The sequence below is a fragment of the Dysidea avara genome, chromosome 13, assembly GCF_963678975.1.
Source record: "Dysidea avara chromosome 13, odDysAvar1.4, whole genome shotgun sequence".
In the NCBI taxonomy this organism is placed as follows: Eukaryota; Metazoa; Porifera; class Demospongiae; order Dictyoceratida; family Dysideidae; genus Dysidea; species Dysidea avara.
Genome location: NC_089284.1, coordinates 12508660 through 12536290, shown reverse-complemented (window position 1 = coordinate 12536290; position 27631 = coordinate 12508660). Strand labels below are relative to the sequence as shown.

Below are 27631 nucleotides of genomic sequence, written 5' to 3'. Positions count from 1 at the left end.
CTAATAACTCATTTTAAAGTCAGTATTCAGATGTACAGAACAGCTGTGAATTTGTGAGTCACTGTGAAAAAAGAGGAATATAAGATAGTATATCTAATGGCTTAAACTATACAAATAATCTCAGTATAGTCTTTCATTATACTAACTATCTTATACTCAGAGATGGGGTAACGCGTTACGTAATGTATATTACAATTCATGATTCTGAGTAATATAACGCGTTACTTTTGGAAATGCTGTAATATAACTTTAAGTTACTTCTGGAAACTATAATTCGTTACTAGTAACGAAAGAAGTAATATTATTACGTAACGAGTAGCTGGAAGCGAAAAGTAACGAGTAACTTTACCGCAATGTAACGAGTGATACTACGAGTGAAGATGCACAAGTAACACATTATAAAAGGATTTTACTGCCAATTATCCATTCCACTATTAATTAATCACCTTAATCCATTAACCTTTCTTCTATAATGGTGCTCAGGTGTTGCACATACGCATGACTGATGTACATCACGTGACTGCACTTGGTTTATATGTTAACTTTAACTTAGCTGTCTTAATAAAAAATTAACTTAGCATTAGTAACTTAATATTTGTAGCTAATATTATTAAGTTAGTAACTTAATATGTAATATTAAGTTAGTAACTTAATATGTAATATTATTAAGTTACTCTTTATTCTAAGTAATATGTAACTGTAATATATTATACTGATATAAAAGTAATATGTAATATATTACTTTCATGAAGTAACTTCCCCAGCTCTGCTTATACTTTAGTATAAATCCCATCTTATATTATGGGAAACAGATTATACTTTAGTTTAATACACATTCTTTGTATGGCTTTGTTTACTTAACCAAATGAGATAACTTTTTAGCTTCACCATCAGATCTCATTATTGTCTCATTTTTAGCTTCACCATCTCATGTTACTTAAGATTTTTTTTACTGTACCAAACAAAGTCATGATGATTTTACAATAAGTAGCTACACTTCTGTTAATCACTATAGCTAGCTAACTAGCTTCAGTTTGTTGTGTTAATTTCATATGCACACATTTTCATATGGTAAAGCATATAATACCAGAAAAATTAATTATTCAATCTAAGAGTCATACAAATCTAGATTTTCTTACACAGTTAGCACACCTGCAAACGTTCGTAGTAATGCTTGTTTAAAATTGAAGGGTCAGTGGTGTGTGCATGTGTATTAGATGCAATTAAGTCGCCATCTTTGTCGCTATTGTTGTATCAGAGGTTGTAAATGTGAGTGATATGACGGTGTATCTCGCGGAGAGAGTGTGCACGATCGGCGCCATCGTCCAATGATCCACAATGATAGTTATGGACTACAACTGTACATCCCTGCTGGCTGTAGTGGTGAAGTGGCGCGGCCAAGTGGACAATTCCTTCGATGGCAGCAATCAAAAACAGCTCTAGATCAGTAAGTATTAGACTAAAATGATAGCTTGTACGATAGGTTTAGCCGTATTAAATTGTTTATTGTGTATTGTATGACAATGGCCTGCAAATGATTCAACTTTGGTGTTGCTGTGTACGTATTACATGTTTTATATCCTGTTATCTCAGCTAATGGCGGATGATGAGTGGACACAGTTCATCAGCCATCAACAGTAAGAGTATGCATGGTCTGCTGTTATGATTTTGTATATTATATAGCTCTTCAGAAGTAGTTTCTTGTCGAACCTCTCAGTTCTACAGGCTGTCAGTGTACAACATCTGCAGTGTTAGTTTCCTTCAATGGCAGCTGCTTCCTTTAAAGAATCTGGTAGCGACCATATGTGGACAGTTTTGTTCTTCTTTCACAGAGTTGTTCAACGTCATCTTCTAATTACTACAGCTGTAAGTGCATTAAGCCTGATTGTGTTTTTATTCATTTTCTTTTCAATAGGGTAGGAATTACAGACTTGGTCTCAGTTCTAGGAGATTCTTCTTATTGCTAACATCTGTAAGTAAGTACACTGAGAGTGTCCAGTATACAATTTACATTTAGGTTTGTGGAAACTGGTCTCATTTCTTCTGGGAACTGGTCTCATTTCTTCATGTTTTTCACTACTTTTTATCAACAGCTGACGGCTGCTACCTTGTCTGGCACTGTAAATGAGTTGAGTGCTTTCAAGAACCTGTTCCGTCTTGTTTGTCCTTATTTCACTGACCATGCTCGTATTACTAACAAAAGTAAGTTCACTGAGAGTATGCAAATTATATTATATTTAGTCTTGTTTCAGTTGTACTTAGTGATTACAAGATTCTTGGACTTGGTTATCAGTGTATCAGATGCTTCTTGTGAGCTTACGTAACACGTTAGCCCAACAAAGTCACATACTAAGTGACTGTTTTATGTCTGGTTAGACTCACTGATAACACCTGTAAGTACACCAAATAATCCAGAATATGAATTATGTTTGCCTCCATTTAGGGTTGTAAGACCTGGTCTTATCAGACTTGTCTTAGTTGTAAATGGATTGTCGGTCTTAGACTCAGTTTTAAAAGATTGTTACAAACTGTAAGTACAATGAATGTTCAGTATACGCATTATATTTACCATCTTTAATAGAGTTGTGGGACCTAGCCACCGTTCTACATGGTAATACTAGGTTTCTAGACAAGGTCTCGGTTTTATGAGATTCTTATTGTTACAAACTGTAAGTCCAACGATTGTCACATTATATTTACCATCTTTGTATTAGAGCTGTGGGACAGTTCTATCAGACGACTAACAGAGTGTCACAGAGTTCTACATATAGTGATGATAATACAGGTAATTTGTAATGGAACTTTTGAATTGTATTTACTGTCTTACCTGCTACAGTTGGATAAAGACTGATAAATGACGAAATTGATTTGATACTGTCATGGCCAAGGAGACAATGATTTACTAGCTGTACCTATTGTGGTTTTAACATATTTACAGAATTAAATTCATTACAAATATAATTATGGAAATATTTAATTAAGGTAGCCACAGATTATAGGAAAGTAGAAAAGTACAGTAGTATAGAGGCTAATATATGGTTGAAATAGGCTTAGTATAGTCTGATAATATGCCGCACTATACTAGTGATTTAATCTCTAATATATGACTGTCTTAAATGTATTCAATAAGCTTGTTATAGTAAAGTCCTAATCTATTAATATATGCTGTACTATTTCATTCCAATACTAACATAATAAGACTGTTATAGACCTTATTATTCTGAGCTTTTTTCACAGTGAGTTTTGGTTACATTTTCCTTTTATGACTAATTTATTTCATAAGTAGTGTATACAAAAGTTTTCTGAGGTGCACCAGTCTTTTACAAAAGTGGATTTCCATATACCTGCAAGCTAATTATAGTACACCACTGATTAATAACAATGTCACAATACTTACCAGGACATTGACTCCGAGAGATGCAATCATTACGATGATTGTTTAGAACTTTTGAAATAGGACATCCACAGCCATTGATGGAGCAAACTTCAGTACACATGAAAACTTCTTGTTTGCATGTGGACATGCAGTTGGGAGATGGGGCACAAATGCGCCTCACTTGACCTTTCAGAGGACAAGCTAGATTAATAGAAATTAAGAAACAGTACAAAATGTAATTGGAACCACACAATCATAAGTGTTAAGTAGTAGGAATTTTTAGTCTGATTAGGAATCATAGCCACACACCTACAGTGGACATTTAATCCCTAGTCTATACCCATGACTAAATTAGGGATTAAATGTCTACTAGTACTATAAAATTGAGTTGTTAAGTGCATGCGCTTATATTTATTTTTTTGTAAAAATCATACTATCTGTTGTGTTTAATATGTTGTGCATAATATGGTGTGTTTAATATGGAATCTCACTACTAAGTTGTAACAAAGTAGTCGGTAGTTCATGCCGGTCAACATGCCAGGATTAGACTCCATTTCTGGGTGAAATTCTTCATGATGAACAAGAATATTGCAATCCAGAAGGCTGAATACAAAATAGTGAAGGGAGACCTCAAGGGAGATGTACATGCTTGAAGAGACAGTAATTTTCCAGCACTTCCAACTTTTCTTCCCATGTATAGCTTTGTTGCATGTTGAACCTCGTATTTGGCCATGTGCGCTTATCAGCCATGGTTAATCACAAGAAACGTGTATGTGCTCAGTGTTGGGCATAATGTATAGTAACGTAATATAACGTGCTACATTTCCAATGCTAGTAATATCTAACAGATAGTTACTTCATATAAGTAATGAGTTTCCAAATAGCGTAAAACTACTTGTTACTGTAATATTATTACTTAACGAAGTATTAACGCGTTATTTAACTAGTGCATTACTGTAATATTATTACCTAACGAAGTACTAACGCGTTACTTAACTAGCATGTTACTGTAATATTATTACCTAATGAAGTACTAACGTGTTACTTAACTAGTGCGTTACTGTAATATTATTACTTAACAAAGTATCTTTATACATTGTGATATCATACAGTATAATAGTACTGTATAGTAGGGGTTAGTAAGAAATCATAAGGTTTCGTGGATTTTCGCACCTTAAAAAAATGGCCTTGCAACAAGTTTTACCCGAAAAAACACCTGGAATGCATTAGTACTGTTGTAATGATACTGTACCTTGAGTAAACAAAGCGAAAAGTTGAATATTTTGATGTACAGTGAGTTTTAAAATTTTTAAAATTCACCTACATTTCGTCTGCCTGCCTGCCTGCCTGCTTGCTGTAAGACCTGGTAGCGCTAGGTGTACAGCTCCAGAAACTTCAGACAGCCAAGGTAATGACAGTGGATTCACGAACCTGTTGTTCCGATTATGTTCTGTCCGCTGCACCATGCTGTTTACTTTCATCATTCATTTGTTTCTCAAAGGATAGGAGTTGTCTCTAGCATTTATTAATGCTGGGTAGTGATATTTATACTATGTGGAAAACAAAAAGAGTATAATATAGCTAGCTAGCTAGACAAAAAAGTTAACAAACTAGCTATTTAAAAAATTAAAAATTTCAAAAGGAAGTAGGGGGTGATATAATATACAGTGAATATACATGCTACAAAAAGTATGGAAACAAGTTTAAAAATGTTACAGCTGAAATGAGAAATGATCCAGCAGTAAAAAGCAAGGAAACAAGATTAGATGACTACTTGCAAAAATGAGACACACTTTAATCCCTACTTTAGGCTAATTTAATGGTCTCATTTCAGGATGCTAGCCAAAAGTAGGCATTAAAGTGTGTCTCATTTTAGCAAGTAGTCATCTAATCTTGTTTCCTTGCTTTTTACCTTTTGAATTTTTTAAATTTTTTAAATAACTAGTGTAATATAACATATTACTAGTTACCTTTAAACTGAAGTAATATATAACTGTAACGCATTTCATTGCAGTGGCAGTAACGAGTAATAAGTAATATAAAAGTAGCGGCCCAACACTGATATGCTTAATAGACAGAGTGGCCCAACACTGATGTGCTTAATAGAAGCAACCCGACCCTACAGTATATCAAGTAGGAGTTTCAATACTTCTTTTGGGTATGATCCTTAATCAGACTAATTTTTCTTTCTATTTGTTTGTTCACACATAATTATCATATAACGACTAATGTGAACACGCGCATACCATATCAAAAGGAAGAATGACACCAGGCATGCCATTAAAATAAGTTTGCATCTGAATGCATGCCCTAACTATCAATTATTACTGAAAGCCAAGTGCCATTACACTTCGTTTTCAGCTAGGTTCAGCCAGTCACACAGCGCTATAAATGAAGAAGCTCCTATGCAAAGGATCGCTGCAGTCAATCCAGTCACAACGGATAGCTCAGACAATTTGCATTATGTACAGTGTAGGGAAGCCACCATGCTGCGCTACCATGAATTGACATGAATTGACACATTTTGCTGTAAGCAAAGCTATATGGGATACAGCAGAGGACGCAGGTAAGTATATGAAGCATACATGCAGTACGCCAAAAGGTACCAGTCAGGCTGAAGCGACATCTAACAATAAAAAAAAATCAGGACTGTAGCCTTAATGGTTGTTGAGCTACGCTTGTCTGAAGGCAGGCAGGCAGGCAGGCAGGCAGGCAGGCAGGCAGGCAGGCAGGCAGGCAGGCAGGCAGGCAGGCAGGCAGGCAGGCAGGCAGGCAGGCAGGCAGGCAGGCAGGCAGGCAGGCAGGCAGGCAGGCAGGCAGGCAGGCAGGCAGGCAGGCAGGCAGGCAGGCAGGCAGGCAGGCAGGCAGGCAGGCAGGCAGGCAGGCAGGCAGGCAGGCAGGCAGGCAGGCAGGCAGGCAGGCAGGCAGGCAGGCAGGCAGGCAGGCAGGCAGGCAGGCAGACAGTTAGTTAGGCAGTCAGTAGAAAATTCTGCTAAATAATTCTTTTTCAATTCCGTAGCAACTTATCAGAAGTGGTTTTAGCTGCTCTGTAGTCTGTAGACACTTTTGGACTGCTTACACAGTACAGTTCAAATGCAACATCATCTCCACAAGAGTGAGTGATTAAAATACTAATTAAAGGGTGTGGCACCAATTTTGCTTGTGAGCATCCATCCCATTTCATTTGGGATGAGTACTTGCAAGCTAAATTGGTCCCACGCCCTTTAAGTAGCAATTTTGTTAATTGCTTGCACTCTCGCGAGACAACATTGGATTTGTATCTCACCAATACTATCAAAGTTCCATGAAGGGATTGTGAGGCTGGTTTTGCGATGATGATATTTTTGGCCAGAAAAGCCCAAACCTCATGATTCCTACTATTATACACAGAAAAATTTGGAATTTTCAACTAGAGTAGGGACCATAGCACATCGATAAAAAGTACTGAAACAAGCTGGAGTAGTGCACGATATTGAATCACAGTAAAACAATAAGAAGTGTCATATCCCTTCTGTGCATTTCCATCATGGTATCTTGAGCACAGTAGGGATATAACACTTCTTATTTAATATCGTGCACTACTCCGGCTTGTTTCAGTACTTTTTATCGATGTGATATGGTCCCTACTCTTGTTTAAAATTTCAAATTTTTCTGTGGACTTTGTTGTTAACTTTAAAAAAAAAAAAATTATCTAATCCAAAACAGCCAAGCTGTAAAAGAGTGCGGCCCTCAAAAAGGCTATGGTGAAAAAAGATGTGAAATCCAAGGTGGCAGCCAAGAATCTTTTTTTTACAGCTTGGCTGTTTTGGATTAGATTTCACTTCTTTTTGCATTTGTATACCCCAAAGCTGGCTTTGGGACCATTTTTTAACCTATTTTTTTTCTTTTATCACAGGAAGAAGAAAAGATGAAGTAGATGTTAAATACTTTAAATATTTTTGATTATATCAGTAAATGTTCAATTTATATATATATATAATTCGTATATTTATTACAGAATTATCTACATGGTTGTTTCTTTATAACTGAACACTCTACAAGGTGACTTCTTCTAGCTGATGTCTCAACAGGGTCACTTGTTTGTAGTTGAACTCTCTACATGATGGTTTCTTTGTAGCTGAACTCTCTCCAAGGTAACTTCTTCTAGCTGATGTCTCTACAGGATCACTAGTTTGTAGCTGAACTCTCTACATGGTGGTTTCATTGTAGCTGAACTCTCTACAAGGTGACTTCTTCTAGCTGATCTTTCTACAGGGTGATTTGTTTGTAGCTGAACTCTCTACAAGGTAACTTATTCTAAGCTATAGAGCTCTCTAAAAGATAACTTCTTCTAGCTGATCTCTCTACAGGGTGATTTGTTTGTAGTTGATCTCTCTACAGGGTGGCTTGTTTGTAGCTGAACTCTCTACATGGTGGTTTCTTTGTGGCTGAACTCTCTACAAGGTGACTTCTTCTAGCTGAACTATCTCTTTCCGTAGTTGAACTCCCTATACAAGGTAACTTCTATTAGCTGATCTATCTACAGAGTGAATTGTTTGTTACTGAACTCTCTACAGGGTGATTTGTTTGTAGCTGATCTCTATACAGGTTACTTATTTCTAGCTGATCTCTTGAATTCTCTTCAGGGTGACTGCTCTATTAGGATGACTGCTCTATTAGAGTATCTCGATCTCGCACTTGCTACACCAAGTTGGATTTCGTGTTATAACTCCGTGGCTTTAAGTCTGATTCTTCTACACCATTGAAGAGTCTTTCTAAGATGATTACTCCATCTGTACAGTGATTTTAAAAGCATTACCCCAAACGTTTTTTCTGGTAGGCGTGACAAGTAGTCGTTTTTTATTAGCTAACCTCGATTGCATAATTGTTACACACTGTTGGTTTTTTCGTTGTATCTTCCTTTCTTTTTAGCTCGATTTCTTTCAAACCACAAAAGGTTTGAGGTTCAATAGTTAATCTATTCACCCACCAATTTTCAGCTTCTTCCTGTAAGTGGTTTATCCTGTAGGTGTGACAACATATTGGTGTTATTTTTCATGAATAATCGCTAATAACTCCTGGCCTGTTTATCGTATTCCAGCCAAAGTTGGTACCAAGATGCGCCTTTATACCCCCTTATGTGTGCCAAATTTCAAGGCAATCGGATATAGCGCTCGCGTTTTATGGCAGTTTTTGTAAGTGTGCGAAAAGAGGAAGAAAAATAAGAAAAAAACTAAGAAACTAAGCCAATTTTTGAAGTTGGATATCTCGGGAACGCCTGAAGCGATTTCACTCAAATTTGGTATGTGGGGTACTGAAGTTGGAGGGCACGTCCTCAGCAAAAATCGTCTTGTTTCATCAAGGCAGCACAGAGCTACGGAGGTGCGAAAATTGCGTTTTTGTTCTTCCTGTCAATATACTCACGGGTGTTGCGTGCCGGCCTCTTGGGCTGCACGACACACTGGATTATTATTACCTGTGAACCCACGCATACCACATCTGAAATGGTGCCGGGTGCCCCAGCTATATCAATTATCGTCTGAAAGTGAAGTATCCATTATGCTTCGTTGTCAGCTATGTTCAACCCGTTACACACCATAAGTTCAGATCTAGAACTGTTTGAAAAGCACCTCTGCAATCCATGCATACTGAAAGAAGTGGTGCCACGCACCCCAGTTATATCAATTAACGTCTGAAAAGTGAAGTATACATTACGTTTTGTTGTCAGCTGTGTTCAACCCATTACACAGCAGTACAAATCGAGAACTGTTGGAAAAGCACCTCTGCAATCAAAACAGCCACTATGAAAAATACGAATGATTTCCATTATGAAGGGAAGCCATCATGTGCTATCGCCAAATCGACAATTTTTGCTGCCAGCAACTGAGATGAATGGGACACAAAGGAGGACACTGGTAAGTCCATGAAGAATACATTGTACATACTGCAGTATGCCGCCAAAAGGCACCTCTCGGGCTGAAGCAACATCGAACAGTGAAAAATCAAGCCCGTAGCCTTAGCTGTTATCTAGTTATGCTTGTCTGAAGGTATCAGTCAGTCAGGCAGTCAGTTAGTAGAAAATCCATTTAATAAACTATTTTTAAAATTCCGTAGCAACTTGTTAAAAGCATTTCGGGTTGATCTGAAAGCTTGTTTGGGATTAGTTTTACCTAATTAATACTGCCTCATCATTGTCAGGGAAAATTGAGGCTGGTTTTTGGGTGATGTTATTTCGTGGGCCATGCCTACTCCCTTGTGGTCCCTACTATACAGTAACTATCGTACTGTATGATAGTAGAACTGTGAAGAATGTACATATACTTTAAACAAACACTATTAGCAAACAATACACAAGTAATTTCAGATTCATACACCACATCACTAGTGTACCAATACACTACATACAGTAGAACCTCACTTATCCAAACCCCTTGGGACCTGGGGTAGTCCATAAGTCTGAAAAGTTCATATCTCTGAAACTGTGTATAAATAACTTTAAAATAGCATTTAAAACGTTTTTTTTAAATATCAATATTATCAACTACCCTAATAGAACAGTCACTACTGTAATAGAGCAGTCATTTCCATAGTTCGGTAAACTGAGAATCCGGATAAGTGGAGTCCGGATAACTAAGGTTCCACTGTACCATACACTACACACATACACATGAATGCCACAAAAGTGAAACAAAAAGCAAAACCTTTAGTTACTGTGCTAGACGGTCATGCCTATCCAGTGAACCAGCAACGATGTGCTACTCAAGTCATCAAAGGCAAGTCCTCTTGGGGGTAGAGGACTAGAAACCCACAGAGGAATTGCCATGTCTCACAGGTGGAAGTGTGGGCACCCAAAGTCCCAACTGGACCTTCACCTGCTATGGACAGTTGGTATTTGCTTTCCTGCTTAACATCAGGTACCCATTGATGATGCAGTTGAGTGGGCTGGGTAGTTTCTAGTTGACACCAGGTAACCAGGTCCCCATTTAAACAGCTGGGTAGACTGGAGTAATGCCTAAGTGTATTGCTCACAGGGGCGGATCTAGGGGGTGGGCTTTGGGGGCTGAGCCCCACCCCCCTTCACTTTTAGGCTTTACTTGATCAATATGCTAAGGATTATAATGAAATTTTGTCTTAACATAATTATATGATCACTAATAATACAAATACTCATAAACCCACCTTATAAACATTTTTCCAAGGCATTATTAGTGGATTTATGCTAAAGGTTATGCAACAAGGACCCGGATCAGCATTAGAGGTGTACAAGATCGAGACACTCTAATAGAACAGTCATCTAACTACTCTAATAGGACATTCAGTGTAAGCATAAAAGTTGGTTCTATTATGGAATTTTTCCAAATCTGCCTGCGACGATACATACAATGAAGTGCATTGGTCTGTTTAAAAGTGTTCATCTACTTGTGTAGTTATTACTGGTACTGGTATACTTAATTCAGGTGCACAATTTCCATTGAAAATGCTCTCAGATTCAATCTCGTATCATTCAATTTTCAAAATTTTCCAGTTTCAACATTATTATTCTATCATGCATGCAATTGTGAGAGGGTGTATCATGTGCTTGGTTGTCTGAACCTACCCAAACCTTCCATTAGCAAATGCTGCAGAGAGCCATATATATATCTAAAAGCAGCATATAAAATGTCTACACGCAGAATATGTATTTTATGTGGAAATGTCTCCAAATTGCAGTATTTTAGCATCTATTTTCTCAAAAATGTCCCGGGGGGGGGGGGGCATGCCCCCAGACCTCCCCTAGTTCCAGCATGCTTTGCATGCTGGCAGGTGCACACACACACACACACACACACACACACACACACACACACACACACACACACACACACACACACACACACACACAAACACACACACACACAATACTACACAAGAGGCCATCACTTGTAACTCTATAAAACCAACTAAACTGCAATTGAGAGCAAATTTCTTTACTAGAGAGTTGTCAATGAGTGGAACTCCTTACTGTCCGATGTAGTCTCAGCACCTACATGTACCATATCCTCCTTCAAACAAAAACTTGCATTTGGGAAGTTACAGGACATTGATATGAGCAAACATCTGGAGCCTAAACTTTTATTTTAAAAACCATGTAGTATGTACATCCATAGTATAACAATAACTACGCATGCACATGCACGCACACACACACACGCACATATACTTACGAGGATAGTTCTTCTCAACAGGTGGCAATTGCATTGGTGTTGTTATAAATCCATAATACTCCCACCACACAGCAAATCCAACACCACAAATGAGAACAGCAAAAGTGAACGCATACTGTGTGTAAGTGATTGTGTTAGTGGACATTTGGAGATGGTGAAGCACAGTGCTGCCCTTGCAGTCTTGAACAGTCTGTAAAGCAATATAAAAAGTCTTTAAAATATACTAGGAGATGCTACTTTCACCATGCTATATGATAACTATGTAATATCATGGAGTGCCTAGGATGAGTATCATCAACTACGCCTGCAAGAGTAGCAAGAACATATTAGTTGGAACATAATAATGGTTAGAAGGCCATAAATCCAGAAACAATTGCTGGGCCAGATTGGTCAAAAGAGAACAATAGAGCAGTACTGTATAATAAGGATCACGAATATTTGCACCTTCCCACGAAACCAAAATCCAACCTCACAATACCTTTACAATACCTTTACAGTTGGTACTATTCTCTTCTTTGATGCAGTATTGTAGAAGTGCAAATACTAATGGTGAATTATTTTACAAAGAAGGTAACAAACAAACAACTATAAGGAAAATTCAGACCCTACTTTAGCCATACTGGCTTGCTATTACATTTGCACTTCAAGTGATGATCTGCTTGTTTAAGCACTTTCTATTGCAATGACAATATTCCTTACACACTTGTCATGTTAAAAGTACTTACCGGTCACAATTATTGCAATTGTTTACCGAGCCTCATCTACACTTGCAGCATACAACTCTGGTCTATCTATATACCAATAAAAGTAGTTCATAACTGTATTGAGGCTTGTAATAATAGCATGTGGTTAAGTTGAACATAAGTTTATTCATGACAGAAATTGGTGGTCAACCACAGTTTCAAGTATTCAGACCTAGTGCTGATAATGGCGTTTCTTTAGTGACATAATAGAACACCTTTTTTCCTTAAGTCCTATACTTTTCTGTGCCATTTTTCATCATCATGAGATTGCATGAGTATAATTTTGTGTTTTTAATTGTGCTGAAACTGAAGCAGTTAAATACTTAACAAAATAAGATTACAAAAAAATTTATAGGAATTATTGATTATCGTTATAATCAGTACCTGCCATGGCCAATCACTGAACACTTGACAGGATAACACTACTACTTGAACCAGCTTTCTAAGCACCAGAAATTGCTCCATATAATTTAGATGTGTAACTTAATGTGTCACTGCACAACTTTCAGGAACTTATCACGTTTTTAAAATGCTTTATAACACACAAAGCAGCTATCCGTGCCCTTGGGTAGTAGTACCACTTGGTAGCCCTCATCATGTGTACCAAGTATGACATACAGTGACATTATGAGCAATGCAAAAGGTGCATGACTTATGGACCCTTATGCTATTTTCATGTTTAATAATATTACAATTGGTAACTTTTTTTTTACTGACAATCTGCCTTAATGACACTCCATACCACATTCTCTGGTCAACTTACACTGTTTTACTGTAACCCATCATCACATAACACCTATACAACATGGTGTACTGGACATAACTTAGTTTGAATTCTGTTTAAATGAATCCATAGAAGTCACCTGAATAACCTATGGTCCATGCTATGATACTGCTACTCACTCATTCCCTTGCAATCTTCTGTTCTACCTACTACGTTACCAAGCATTTTGTGAATCAGATGAAGAAGCTTAAATAAACTGTAAAGGTTTTCCCGTCTTGGTTGATTAAGTAGGACATTCAGTAGCGTTAAATCACCATGTAGGAGCTGTAGTGATGATATGTCACCGTACATGTGGGATTATGTACTATAACAACCTGGTGGTTTCCAGACTATCACGTGTACTAATGTTCTCGTGTAAGTGGTCTGTCTATATAATGGATTTTATCCATAGTGACGTCACGAGCACGTGATATTATGGGGGACAAATGTACAGGTGTCTATGGAGAGAAATTGTTTTGATCAATCATATTTCAGCCAGGGAAGGAGATATTGACCTCTAAGCAGCAAGTATGGTTACAAGACAAATACAATAAACTATTTGTGGATAATTTTCAAGATAATGCTCATTTGCAATGGTTTTTTATTGATCTATACCAAGAGTTCATAATATATATATCAAGACTCACGATAGTGAGGCGCACGGCCAAGAAACTACAAAGCGCACGCCCAATTAAAAAATGCGCGACCACTACTGTGAGTTATTTACGTGTAGGGACGGTTTTGCAATATTAGCCTTGAATTATGCAACATCTCTCAACTCTTGTTGCCACATCACACATGGTGTATTGTGTGTTCTGGTGGTACTCAAACCAGCTTGTTACATAGCATTCATTACCCACCCTAACAGCAAGTAGTCACTTAGGTGTCTGAGTGGACAGCCCGTTTTTCAACTTTCGCTGTGAAAGGCACCGGTTCAAGGTCGTTCTAAGGTTATTTGCTTACTTCTTGCTTATTTGTCCTGTTTGTTCTTTCAGGGACACCCGACACTTGCATTATTTGGAATAAACTAACCAGATCGACCCATGAAACTCCATCATGGACGATGACGATGATCCCCATCGCCTGTGGTGTTACTGTTTACAACCAGATGGAGGTCGGAGAATGATTTTTTGTGATAGTTGTGAGTATTGATATCGTTGTGACTGCCTTGGCTTGGATGCCTTGGAAATTGACATTTTATCTGATGATAACAACGATTTTATGTTTTAAATGCTCTGGTCAACCCCCACCATATGGGGACCTACCCACTTACCCTTCCATATCTCCTCCCTCATTTTTATGGAATGATGTGTCAGGGTCTGACTTTTCAACTATGATAAACTCGGCCTACAATGAGGCCATTCATTGGAGACGCAATTTATTCAGTGTTCCTGTGGGCAAGGCAGGCTGCCGATTTGTACAGAAACTTTCTAGACTATTTCAATCTTATGCTGATTGTTCTGCATTAGAAGGAATTGCTTTTAAGGCTGCAATGGTGATGCCGATTCTGTTGTTACAAAAACCACACTTTAAGTCACGGTCTAAGGAGGATGCTAGAGTGTTGGAAAGGCGTTTTAAGTGTTGGCTTGAGGTGACCCGGACAGTTTACTACTGGAGTGTTGCTCAATACAATCTCATCTTCCAACTCGGGTTTCCACTGCTCCTACGTCTGGCCAAGTGGCTCGACGCTTTGCTAATCTGATGATGCAGGGAAAACTTCGTGCAGCCAGTCGCTTAATTAATGATAATGCGGACAGTTTCCCACTATCTCTGGATGCTACAGTTACTATCTCTGGCAAGGAATCAACTGTTAAAGAAATTTTGTTGCCAGCAATGAATATGTCTGCAAAATTTAGCAGAACTTATAAACCTTATACAGCACAATGATTGTATATTCACAAATAGCTATTAGTAAGAATGTATACCTCATCTGATCAATATGTGATGTATTTAATCTGCATGAAGCTGACTTATATGCAGAAAGATAGCTACTTGTATGTGTAGTATAAGCATACTGTATGTAATGCAATAGTGTTGTACCAGTAATTAGGATATAGACTGTACGAGTGTATTCTTATATATTAATTGTATTGAGCACGTTGTGTGTCTACGGGTTGTGTCCGCCGAATCTTGAATAGTACATGGTGACAGGAGTAATTTCTCCGAACAGAGCACGTTTTCTTTACGTTATTTTTGATGGCGTCATATCAGATTGCTCCACCGAAGAGATTCACTTTCTCAAACCCAGAGTCATGGCTACAGTGGGCCAGGCAATTTGAACGATTTCATCTAGCGTCTGAACTGTCTAAACAGAAAGAATACCAGATCAACACGCTAGTGTATACCATGGGTGACGCGGCGGAAGATATTCTTCGTTCTTTTAGTCTCAGTGACGAGCAGCTGAAGAGTTACGAAACAGTGTTGGCAAAGTTTTATGGATATTTTGTAAAGAAGCAAAATGTTATTTTCAAGAGGGCTAAATTTAATCAGCGAAGACAGCAAGAGGGAGAGTCAGTGGACGATTTTATTACCTCGTTACACAGATTGTCAGAGTACTGCAATTACGGACAATTAATAGACGAAATGATTCAGGATTGAATTGTCGTCGGTCTCCGCGACTCTGCTCTCTCGGAGAAACTTCAACTAGAGTCAGAACTCACCCTGGAGAAAGCTATTACTTTAGCCCGTAACAGAGAGTCCATAAGAAAACAGCAACCCGTAGTGAGAGCTGACACTTCATCAAACATTGATGCTGTTGGCTTCAGTAGCAAGCACAAAAGTGCAAAGACACACAAGTCACAGAAGTCAAATTTTGTTGATAAATCTAAGTGCTCAAGGTGTGGCAAACCAAATCACCTTGGCGAAGAACAGTGTCCAGCCAAGACTGCTACTTGTCGAAAGTGCCACAAACGCAGGCATTTTCAAACAGTGTGCCGAAGCACAAAGTCAGTCAAAACAATTACCAATGATGAAGACACTCATGATTCAGCCGATGATGAACTAACTTATGATTGGTTTATTGGAACTATTGAAGAATCCAATACCCTGGAGGCACCAACAGTTACAGCTGGGTCAGATCCCTGGAAAATTACAGTGTCCCTTAATGCATTACCAATTGAGTTTCACATCGACACTGGGCCAGACGTAACAGTCATCACAGAGAAACTGTACCAGAAGCTAAAGACCTCACAGCTACAGAAATGTCCAAATCTCTAGTTGGTCCAAGTAAAGAAGCTTTGAATTTCCAAGGTCAGTTCAAGGGAACTCTTACACACGGAAACAACTCAGTGGTACAAGTCATTTATGTCGTCAAGGGTCTACGCAAGCCTCTGATTGGCAGTCCAGCCATAACAGCCCTGCAACTAGTGAATAGAGTTAATACAATTGACTCGGTAAAGCAACAGATAGTGGATTAACATCCTGAATTGTTTCAAGGTCTTGGTACAATTGAGGGAGAGTACAATATTGTGTTGAAGGCCGATGCCAAACCATATACCCTTGCCACTCCCAGACGGATACCGATTCCAGTGTGGAGCAAGAGCTGAAACGTAAGAAAGAGTTGGGGGTAATCCGTAAAGTAGAAGAACCTACGGAGTGGTGTGCTGGGATGGTGGTGGTACCAAAAAGCAAAGGAAAGGTACGTGTATGTGTAGATTTAACTAAGTTAAACCAGAATGTATGTCAGGAAAGGCTGATCCTCCCCTCAGTCGAACAGACACTAGCCCAACTCCAAGGTGCCTGGGTGTTCTCTAAACTAGATGCCAACTTAGGGTTTTGGCAAATTAAGCTGTCTAAACAATCAGCATTGTTAACAACATTTATAACTCCAGTAGGGAGGTTCTACTTCAACAGACTGCCCTTTGGCATTACATCAGCCTCCGAGTTCTATCAAAAGAAGATGTCGCACATGCTTTCTGGCTTACAAGGGGTGGCATGCATGATGGATGACGTGCTGGTATTTGGTCAAACTCAGGCTGAACATGACCAACGGTTGAAGGCTGTCCTTGAGAGGATTAAGAGAGCCGGTGCTACGCTGAATGCAGACAAATGTGAATTTTCTATTGACAAGGTCAAATTTTTGGGGCATGTAATTGACACTGCCGGTATTCATCTAGACTCAGACAAAGTTAGTGCTATACAGCAGTTAAAGGCACCTACTAAAGTACTAATGTAACTGAACTTCATAGATTTCTGGGTATGGTGACTTACCTGGGAAAGTTTACTTCAAATTTGTCACAAAAAGTGAAGCCGCTTAGAGATTTACTAAGCAAGATAAACCAGTGGGTTTGGGGTGATACCCAACAGACAGTTTTTCTACAGATTAAACAAGAGCTCAGTGATGGCCCTGTTTTAGTTTTGTACGATCCCAGTAGAGATACCATGGTCTCTACTGACGCATCCTCGTTTGGTTTAGGGGCAGTATTAACTCAGCAACAGGAAGACCAGCAGTGGAAACCTGTAGCCTATGCTTCCAGAGCATTGACCCCTACTGACGAGAGGTACGCCCAAATTGAGAAGGAAGCATTGGGGATCACATGGGCCTGTGAACGATTTAGGGAGTATCTAGTTGGGATGCAGTTTCGAGTGGAAACTGACCATAAGCCCTTGGTTTCCTTGTTGGGAGAGAAGAACCTAGAGGAGTTATCTCCCAGACTGCAACGCTTCCGCATGCATTTGATGCGGTACAAGTTCACTATTTCCCACCTCCAGGGAAAAGAACTCACAGTTGCTGACACTCTGTCCAGGGCGCCTGCATCGTCGGCATCTTCAGCTGACATTGAGTTCCACCATGACACTGAAATGTACGTGAACCTGATCATGGAGAGTCTTCCGGTCACTGAGCAGCGTTTGGCAGAGTCGAAGCAACAAGAAGATGACGATGAGACCTGTCGGCAATTGAAGCATTTTTGCCAATCAGGTTGGCCCTCAAAACACCAAGTTAAAGGTACACTCAAGGCTTACCATCCTTTTGCAGCTGAGCTTACCATACAGAAAGGCTTGTTACTGCGGAATAGCTGCATTGTGATCCCTTGTCCTGCACAATGTGACATACTAGACAAGATTCACTGTGGACACCAGGGAATCACCAAATGCCGTCTGAGGGCTCAACAATCTGTGTGGTGGCCTGGCTTAAGTAAGCAGCTTGAAGAACTTGTCACAAGTTGCCCTACTTGCTGTAAAGAGCATATCCAGCATGCTGAACCACTGATGCCAACACAATTTCCTAAGCTACCATGGCAGAAGGTGGCAAGTGATTTGTTTACTATCAAAGGTGTTAACTATCTGCTAGTGATTGACTATTTTTCATGATATATTGAAGTTGCCAAACTGACACAAGAAACATCCAATGCCATCATAACACACTTAAAGTCTATCTTTGCTAGACACGGAATCCCCCAAGTAGTTACGGACAATGGACCACAATATTCCTCTAAAGAGTTTTATCAGTTTTCCAAACAGTACTCCTTTAAACACACAACCAGCAGCCCCCACTTTCCACAGTCAAATGGTGAGGCAGAGCGAGGAGTGCAAACTGTGAAGCAGCTACTGAAGAAATCAGATGATCTGTACCTTGCCCTTTTATCATACAGAACAACCCCTATACCTACCATCGGTTGCAGTCCAGCTGAACTTCTAATGAATTGTAAATTAAGAAGCAACTTGCCAACTATGGAACATGAACTGAAACCTAAAATACCTGACTGCTCTAAGATTGAGATGATGGAAGCAACAAGGCGTGAGAAACAGAAAGAGAATTTTGACAGTCGACATAAGGCCCGCAACTTGCCTCCACTAGAGCAAGGAGACATGGAGTGGATACCTTGTAACAAATGTGCTGGAAAAGTTTTATCTGAGGTTGCTCCTAGATCATATACAGTACAGACATCACAAGGAACACTCAGACGAAACCGCCGCCAACTTATTGTGTCGCCAACAACTTCTGGAGATGAATTAGACATGATCCCAGACATACCTATTAACAGTGAATCTGCTAGTGAGCAACCAACTGTAAGTGAACAGTCTTCACAACCATCTTTGCCTTCTGTACCACCAAGTGATGAAATGGTACACACTAGGAGTGGACACACTTCTAGGCCTCCACAGCGCTATAGACCGGACAACAGCTAATTTTTAGGTTATAATGTTTTATGGTTGTAACATGTAAGTAAGATAACCTGTATATAGTAGACATTGTGACACAGTGTGTGTAACAAACCCTTTAGTAAGGGGGATGTAGTATAAACATACTGTATGTAATGTAATAGTGTTGTACCAGTAATTAAGATATAGACTGTACGAGTGTATTCTTATATATTAATTGTATTGAGCACGTTGTGTGTCTACGGGTTGTGTCCGCCGAATCCTGAATAGTAGTACAGTATGCATTACCTACCAGTTTGATAATACACAATAGATTAAATCACACCTGAAAGTTGACATAAACAGTATCTCTGCTAACATCAGTAACGTGCATGCCCCTTCCTTCACAATGGTATTGGATCTATGTTAACAAACCTGATCTCATTGACTAACAACCACAGTGGCAGGAAACACCTAAGTACACAGTCGACTGATCTGGATACATCCATGGTCTTCATTGTGTCTGTGTATGCCAGGATTGTTTTATATGAGATGTTTGCTTGCGAGTTGTGCAAAGATGTTTAGTGGGTCAGCTGCATGAACAAGCAGAATCATATTATGTGATTGAAAAGTTACACCTAGTAGTTAGTTACTAACCAGTACTGACATACATGTTCTCTAATAATTATATTAGTCCTGAAGCTAATGCTGGGAACTACTTTCTTTGCAAAAGTGTACTTATAGTTTGCAGCCCTAGGCCTTCTACATGGTTAACCCGTTTCATCACTAACCCATGCAGCAGGGGCGGTGGAGCAGGCCAAAGAGTGAGGGGGCCAGGCCAGCTGTAAGTTGAAGGCCAAAAAAAAAAAAAAAAAGTCACAGCCTGCTGACAATAGCTGTTCTCCACCAATTATATCTCCTTATTTATAACTACACATACGTAGCTAAGTAGTTTACTAGACTGCTTCTCTGAATACTGTGACTGCTCTATTAGAGTATCCAGATCCTGACTGTTCTATTAGAGTATCTTGATCTTTTCTTGCAGTGTCCCAAAAAAGTGTGTGTGGGGGGGGGGGGGGGGGGGCCCATGGCCCCTCCTGTCTCCACCGCCTATGCCATGCAGTCATGTATTGTCACTGCGAGTAGAGTCTAAATTGCTAGTTAACACTGAATAGATTCCAAGATAGATTCTCAGATCACTCGTGTGGCTCCAGCGATGGAAACTTTTCACCATTTATAGTGGACTCAGCTTGGGCTGTAAAATTCAAGATTGACCAGTGCCAGATCAAGAATCACTTCTGTTATGTTCCAATTAATAATATCACGTCATTCAATGCGTCCGTAATTTACGGAAATATACGGAGTTTTACGATTTTTGTTTTCAAAAAGTGTGATTTCTTTTGAGTGTGTGATTTCATGATTTCTGACGAAGCGCACGAGATTTCAAGAGTGTCGGACCCCTCGCACTAGCCTCATATTTTTTTCACTCCTTTCGTTACTGAACCTCCACGAAGAGCTGAGTACATCAGTATTCTCGCCGGCGACTCTTTAATATTCATTCTAGTCTCGTTTTCGGGGGGGGGGGGGGGGCTTATAAATCTCTAATCGATAAGCGCCACCCTCTGCGAGGACGAGACTATATCCATTAGACGTTCTTCTTCAAGCGGTGTCGAGCGGTGTAGACTCTACGTATCTTAGTTTCAAATCAGTTAAGTACGCTTCGCCGCTCCATTGAAATCCAGTTACAATATAACAAATATTTAGTAGTATTCAGTCCTCTCAAGACATGGACTGCCATCAATAATTAATGTAAACCGCGCATCACGTGTATTCACTTGAGGTGTTATTATTATCAATTTACCAAAAAGGAAGGCATACACAAAAGGCAAAGCCTGTACAAGGTGTCCGCCTACAAAAAACAAACATACATATACCTACAGTACACTACAAACTAAACAGTACACAACAAAACACAAAACAGTGATTAAGAAGTTACTTGACACATAAGTAATTATAAAGGTTATGCCGGAAAGACTTTCGATTACTGTCTTCAAGGATATGTAATGGCACAGTGTTCCAGAAGAAAGTTGTGTTGACAAAAAAAGAATATCTCCTAGAATTAATGGTGGACTGTGGAGGGACCAGTGAAAGATGGTGACTTCTGGTAGATGCTATGGAATTAAATGAACAGTGACTATTAAATGTAATAGATGTTTGCTGGTGATATATGTCATTGAGGAAACTGACCGAAAGGAAACTTCATCTTGACTGGAGAGAAGGAAGGTGAAGTTGGGAGCAACAATCATTCGAAGAAATGGTCCAAGAGCTGGTAGATGGACTCCAGCGACTCCCACAGATCCATCGAGCTGCCCGCTTTTGTAGGGACTCTAGTAGTTGGATATCTCCCAAATTATGGGGATTCCATACGACTGCAGCATACTCTAGCATTGGCCGGATGATAGCTTTGTATGCGGCACACTTAGCTGCACGGCTGCAACCAAACATTGATCTACGTAAATAGTTCAAAGACTTGGTGCCCTTACTGACAACATACTTGCAATACTTAGACCAGTTTAACTTGGAATCTACCTGCACACCAAGATACTTCACAGGATTACTCCATGAAATAGGTTGATGGTTAATGGAGTATTGGTTTGCGTTTGTTAGTAATCATAAAAGCTTCACATTTGGTGGGATTTAACTTTAATTGCCAGCGACTAGCCCAAGAAGAAATGGCAGTGAGGTCATTTTGTAGGGAAGAACATTCCTTGAGAGTGTTAGCTGGAGCATAAAGTAAAACATCATCAGCAAACATTTTAACAGTGGAGTGTTTTACAACAGAAGCCAAATCATTTACGTAAATCAAAAACAAAAGTGGACCCAAGACAGTTCCCTGTGGAACCCCAGAAGTAACAATGGCCCAATCTGAAAAAGTACCATTGATTACCACTCTTTGTTTTCTTTTAGTTAGAAAAAATCTAAGCCATGACAGTACTTTACCATGAATTCCTAGAGAGCTTAACTTAAGCAGAAGGCGTTCATGTGGTACAGAATCAAAAGCCTTCGCAAAGTCAAGCAGTAGACAATGTACAGTGCTTCGTTGTTCCAAACATTGAGACCAATCATCAACAGCCTCAGTCAGAAGAGTTACAGTAGATCTTTTATTTCTGAAGCCAGAATGAGAAGGACTAAGCAGTTGGTGACGCTCCAAAGCAGAAACTAAGTGTCGGTGCAAAATACGCTCAAAAACTTTGATTACAATAGAAGTGAGACTGATTGGTCTGTAGTTACTAGGATTATGCTTGTCATTACGCTTGTGTATCGGAACAATATTTCCAAGATACTTCACAGGATATGTTACAGGGACTTTCCAAGAGATTTCCCCTAAATAGGCCACGTGATCATTGTCAGTCAAGTGGAACTTGTTCTTAGTTATGGCTCTACAATGCGGTAGCTACTCGTACTTTAATGTATTTTAGTGTTTAATAATATTATACTTCCCTCTCAAGACATAGACTGCCATCAATAATAATATAAATCGTGTATCAAGTGTGTTCACTGGGTCTTTCCAAGGGATATCCCCTAAATAGGTCACGTGATAATTGTCAGTCAGGTGGAACTTATTTATTTCCATTAATGCACCATGGAGCTTCTGTTGTGGCTTTCATTAATTGATCATTATGCACATACCATGGTGCAACAAAGTTTGTAACAAATTGCTGGAATGTGGTTTGTGGTTTGCCAGTATGAGCTTGTGTTGTGGCTTTCAACTTTTGTAACAGATTGCTTGAATGTACATATGCATGTGGTTCGTGGTTGCCAATGATTGTGTATATGAGTTGGGGTTGTTCCACACAGCTTGCACAATATTCAGATGTCTGCATGACGACACAAGGTTAAGTGAGATCTGTAAAAGAACAAGCAGGCACTGAACTTAACCTTAAATTAAACACACATGCAACTAACCTGGAACATCAGTCGCAACACCAAAGATACTTGCTTGGATATCCTCATGGCTTAACTATGGAATGACATGTGTAATTAACCGGCACAATTTTCTTTTCTGCAAGAACTTATTTTAGCACCACGTAAAGGCACTACCATCTCTCCTACAAGAGCATTTCACAAGAGATGTGATATTAACTTGAGTACAACCAATATGTGGTGTATGTTTGTGAACATGTGTGTATAGTGTCTGCACATTTTGTGTGCGTCTTGTGCTTGTATATGATGTAAGTGTGTGTTTGTATGTAGTGAAATAAAAATAATAGTATGATGTTTGTGATCTCTTTCATAACCCTTAGCAAAGCATCTAGCTCTATGAGTGGCAAACCAAATTGATAGGTCGTCTTCAGGGCACTATGACAGTGGTCATAGCAGGTTTTATTCATTGACAAGTACAGAATGAATGATATACTCCAATAGAACAGTCAAACAATACTCTAATAGAACAGTCATGCAATAAAATACTCTAATAGAACAGTCATTGAACAATATAGCTGAATATTTACATCTCTGTCTGAAAACACTCCCAGATCCCATCTCAGAGTTGCTATTTCAAGATGGTGGCATTCCCCAAGATCACCTAGAAATCATGCTTTGCAAATAAGTGCTTTACACAGATCTTTGGTAACCCTGACTGTAGCCATTATTGCTTGGCATGACCAGTAATTTCCACTGGCCCTTGTCCTAATAAAAAATTAACAGCTACTATAGGAATGTATGTTATATGCTCACCACCTATCAGCAGATTTCTATTTGGTTGCAACACCTCTACAAGGCAGAATTCATCATATACCCCCCATGGCTTGGACATTGGGTCTGTAAATTATATAACTGACAAAAATTAGTGATATTCCCCCCCCAAAACACCTTTGCTGTAAAAAAGGCGTGTCCAAGACACTGCAAGTATCTGTAACCCCATGTAAAACAGATAAGCTGCACTCCATGAAATTAATGGGTAACTGAAAGAGCTGATATCTAGAGCAGCCAAGAATCAATAATGTTACTACAACTGACTATGATTACCAAAGAACACCTTGGCTGTAAAACAGGTAAATAAAAGTAACTGGCAACCAAAACAGCTGATATCTGAAGCAGCCAAGAATAAAAGTTAAATTGATACAACTTACTACAATTATTAACTTGCAACATTGAATCTTAATCATTCAAGTGTGTTCTATACATTCACCCTTGCTACATCCTAAATTAATTCTTTGTAACTCTAATTGGCTGGTAATTTGGCCGCCTTTTTCAATAGTCAGAGTAAAGAAAAAAAGGCGGCCAAATTATCAGCCAATTAGAGTTACAAGGAATTAATTTAGGATGTAGTAAGGGTGTTAGGAACTTAGGGATTTGGATTTTTACATAAGTGGTAAAATATGTTACTTAATCATGTTCAGAGAGCACAGTGATGTCACAGATGGCATTATTTGGGGAACAAGTGTACAAGCGCCTATGGAGAAATTGTTTTGATTGATCATATATATATATATATTTCACTTGTGAAACAAGATACCGACCTGTAGCCAACAGTTATGGGTATAGACAAGAGTTCACAATTATATACGTATATATATATACACTGAGGAGAGTATCCTACTCTCATGTACCACTGTAGAAGGGTGTATTGTGAAGTTATGACGGAGCACTTCTGAGTTTGCCCATTTTTCTTTGTATAATGAATGCTGCCATTAGTTGAACATGGTATCGATTGAATGCGTGCCTAACAACATTGCTAGCAACCAAATTAACTCCAGTTCTAAGTGTTTCTCACCAAACTACAATCGTTCCTTCATGGGTTAAGACTGCTTCGTAAGCGTTTCTTGCTAGGCCATTCGCGAATGCGGCTATCCTGAGATTTGTGAGTGTGAATGGTGCTAGCGATTCTTGCACTTTTATGGCTGCTCATACATCACAAACCACAACATCTTGTTGTTATGTCATAACTTCACAATACATCCTTCTACAGGGGTACATGAGAGTAGGATACTCTCCTCAGTATATATATATATACTCCCAAAAACACCTTTGCTGTAAAAAAAGGCACATCCAAGACACTACAAGTATCTGTAACCCCATGTAAAACAGATAAGCTGTAGAAAAACACTCCATGAAATTAATGGGTAACTGAAAGAGCTGATATCTAGAGCGGCCAAGAATCAATAATGTCACTACAACTGACTATGATTACCAAAGAACACCTTGGCTGAAAAACAGGTAACTGGCAGCCAAAACCGCTGATATCTGAAGCAGCCAAGAATAAAAGTTAAGTTGATACAACTTACTACAATTATTAACTTGCAACATTAATTGAATCTTAATCATTCAACTGTGTAAGTAAAGAAGATACACAATATGAGGCCACACCAAACTGTTTCTTGTCCTATATACTTGCAGGTGGTCCATTTCTATTATTCTGACACAAGAGCTGACACTGTTACAAGATGGATTTTACTAGTGCATAAACAAATGTACTGCATTCGTTCAATGGTTTGAAGGATGTATCATTCGAATCACATAAGCAAAGTTCGAATTTTGCGCATGTGCAACCTGGTCATATTGGCGACCAAAAGACCGTAAGAATCCAACTGCTCATCACGCCATGAATAATTTTGCCGTGAGCAGTTACGCTTGAGACACTAGAAAGTAATGGAAGGTGGTTGTACTAGGTGTGTGACAAGTTAATTAGCTTGCACCACAAGTGGCCACGCCCACTGCTAATCGCGAAATGCAGTTGAGACAAGCTGCAGAGGAAGAATATTCCCGAGTTGTGTACAACTGTAAGGTCTTTTAGCAGCAGCTTTGTGTTTCTCCAATGCTATATCTTGTTAAAACGAATAAAATATGAACGTGAGAAATTCCATTTGCCAAAGGGAGGCAAAACAAAAACTGGATTAAGCTACAATACACTCAAATTATGCCACCTGCATAATAGTAGCTATAGCACCATAAAATATTCATCAAACCTTTGAATGTTGCATTCAAACCTTCGAAGCATAAAATCGATTTTACATAGCCATGTAAGAATAAACCGGAAATAATGGAATACTGTCACCCAGCCTCAGGCAGCATTTGCTGCTTTCACGCATGTGTTTTTACATCGCTGGTCTTATATTGCCCGGACTACTCCATGGTCGTCAGAGTATTTCCAACATCTTGATGAAGCTCTTAGTGTTTGTTTGCTGCCTGCCATTACTGGTAAGCCAGCTTTTGGATCCTTAGAAAGAGAGTTGATCTCCTTACCTGCTCGTCTGGGTGGTTTGGGCGTCATAGTCCCTTCTACCCATTTTTCCTCTTCCTTTCCTACTTCCAAGCACATTACAGCCCCTCTTGTTGACCAGCTGATGAAACAATGTTTGTCTTGTTCTCTCGATATTTACCATCAGATGTTCTAGTGTAAGCGTGAGGCAAGGTCCTCATGCCGTGCTGTCTTGTGCACCATGGCTAGGTCTTTTCCTGATCGTCTCTTGCCTTCTTTGCGACTGGCCTTTGAGGCTGCTTCTGAGTGTGGCTCATCAGGCTGGTTGACTACCCTCCCTATCGCTGTACATGGATTTTCCATGCCTAAGGGTGAGTTTAGGGACACTCTTTGTCTATGTTTTGGTTGGCAGGTTCCTAAACTGCCTCAGACTTGTATGTGTGGCAAATCCTTCACTGTACAACATGCCTTTAGCTGTCCTTGTGGCGGTTTTCCATCAATTCGCCACAATGAACTATGTAATCTAACGGCGGAACTACTTAGTGAGGTATGCTCTGATGTTGGCATTGAGCCCGCTCTCCAGCCCCTGGATAGCGAGCCTCTTTGGTATGCCACTGCTAATAGGGAGGATGGTGCGAGACTTGATGTGGTAGCTCGGGACTTTTGGGGCTCGAACAGGCAGCGTGCATTTTTGACATTAGGGTGTTTAACCCATTTGCAAGTTCCTATTTGCGGTCTCCTTTGTCCCGGTGCTATGTTACCAATGAGCAAGAAAAGAGGCGTGCTTATGATGAGAGAGTGAGAGAGGTTGAGAGGGCATGTTTTTCTCCTCTGGTATTTTCAGCTAGTGGTGGCATGGGGCCAACTGCTACCACAGTTTACAAGAAGTTAACTTCTATGTTGGCAGACAAATGGGATATGAACTATAGTAAATGCTTGTTTTGGCTGAGATGTAGGCTTCGCTTCTCACTGTTAAGGTCTGTCATCATGTGCCTGAGGGGACATCGATCTTCTGTACATCGTCCCATATCTGCTTGCGTTGATCTGGCCTATTCCATGGGCAGGCTCAATGCTGATGCCCTCATGTAGTTTATTTTACTGTCGCTGGTGTTATCCAGTTGTCCAGCATTTGACAGCCAGTGCTGGGGGTGGTGGCAAGGGCATTCCATCTAGCCCGGGAAAAAAAAAAGAATACGGAATAATGGAATATTTAGAACTGATAGTGGCCAGATGCGGGCGTAGTCTCGCGTAGCCAGACCACTACTTTTCTTTTGTGTGGGCGTC

General features: G+C 39.5%; 1 protein-coding gene and 1 long non-coding RNA gene across 5 annotated transcripts in view; one reads left to right on the top strand and one right to left on the bottom strand.

Annotated features, from left to right (window-relative positions):
• The window catches only part of LOC136242777 (uncharacterized), a 29472-nt gene that overhangs the window by 1519 nt on the left and 322 nt on the right, over window positions 1-27631 (bottom strand). The window contains exons 2-4 of one of the 3 annotated variants that reach the window (XR_010694641.1): window positions 11560-11749; window positions 3398-3577; window positions 2883-3351 (exon numbers count right to left, since the gene is read on the bottom strand). Coding sequence is in view for 2 of the 3 variants with exons in the window: in XM_066034248.1 (XP_065890320.1) it covers window positions 3398-3577; window positions 11560-11704 (325 nt within the window). In the remaining variant the exon portion in view is untranslated. Of the gene's footprint in view, window positions 1-2882; window positions 3352-3397; window positions 3578-11559; window positions 11750-27631 lie in introns of those variants that run through there. The other 2 variants (XM_066034248.1, XM_066034249.1) reach the window with 2 other exon arrangements.
• Window positions 1870-2502, top strand: LOC136243335 (uncharacterized). 2 transcript variants are annotated; one of them, XR_010694852.1, is made up of 4 exons: window positions 1870-1972; window positions 2018-2202; window positions 2253-2393; window positions 2444-2502. It is a non-coding gene; the product is annotated as an uncharacterized lncRNA (long non-coding RNA). The 2 variants fall into 2 exon arrangements; XR_010694853.1 differs by having other exon boundaries at window positions 1878-1976.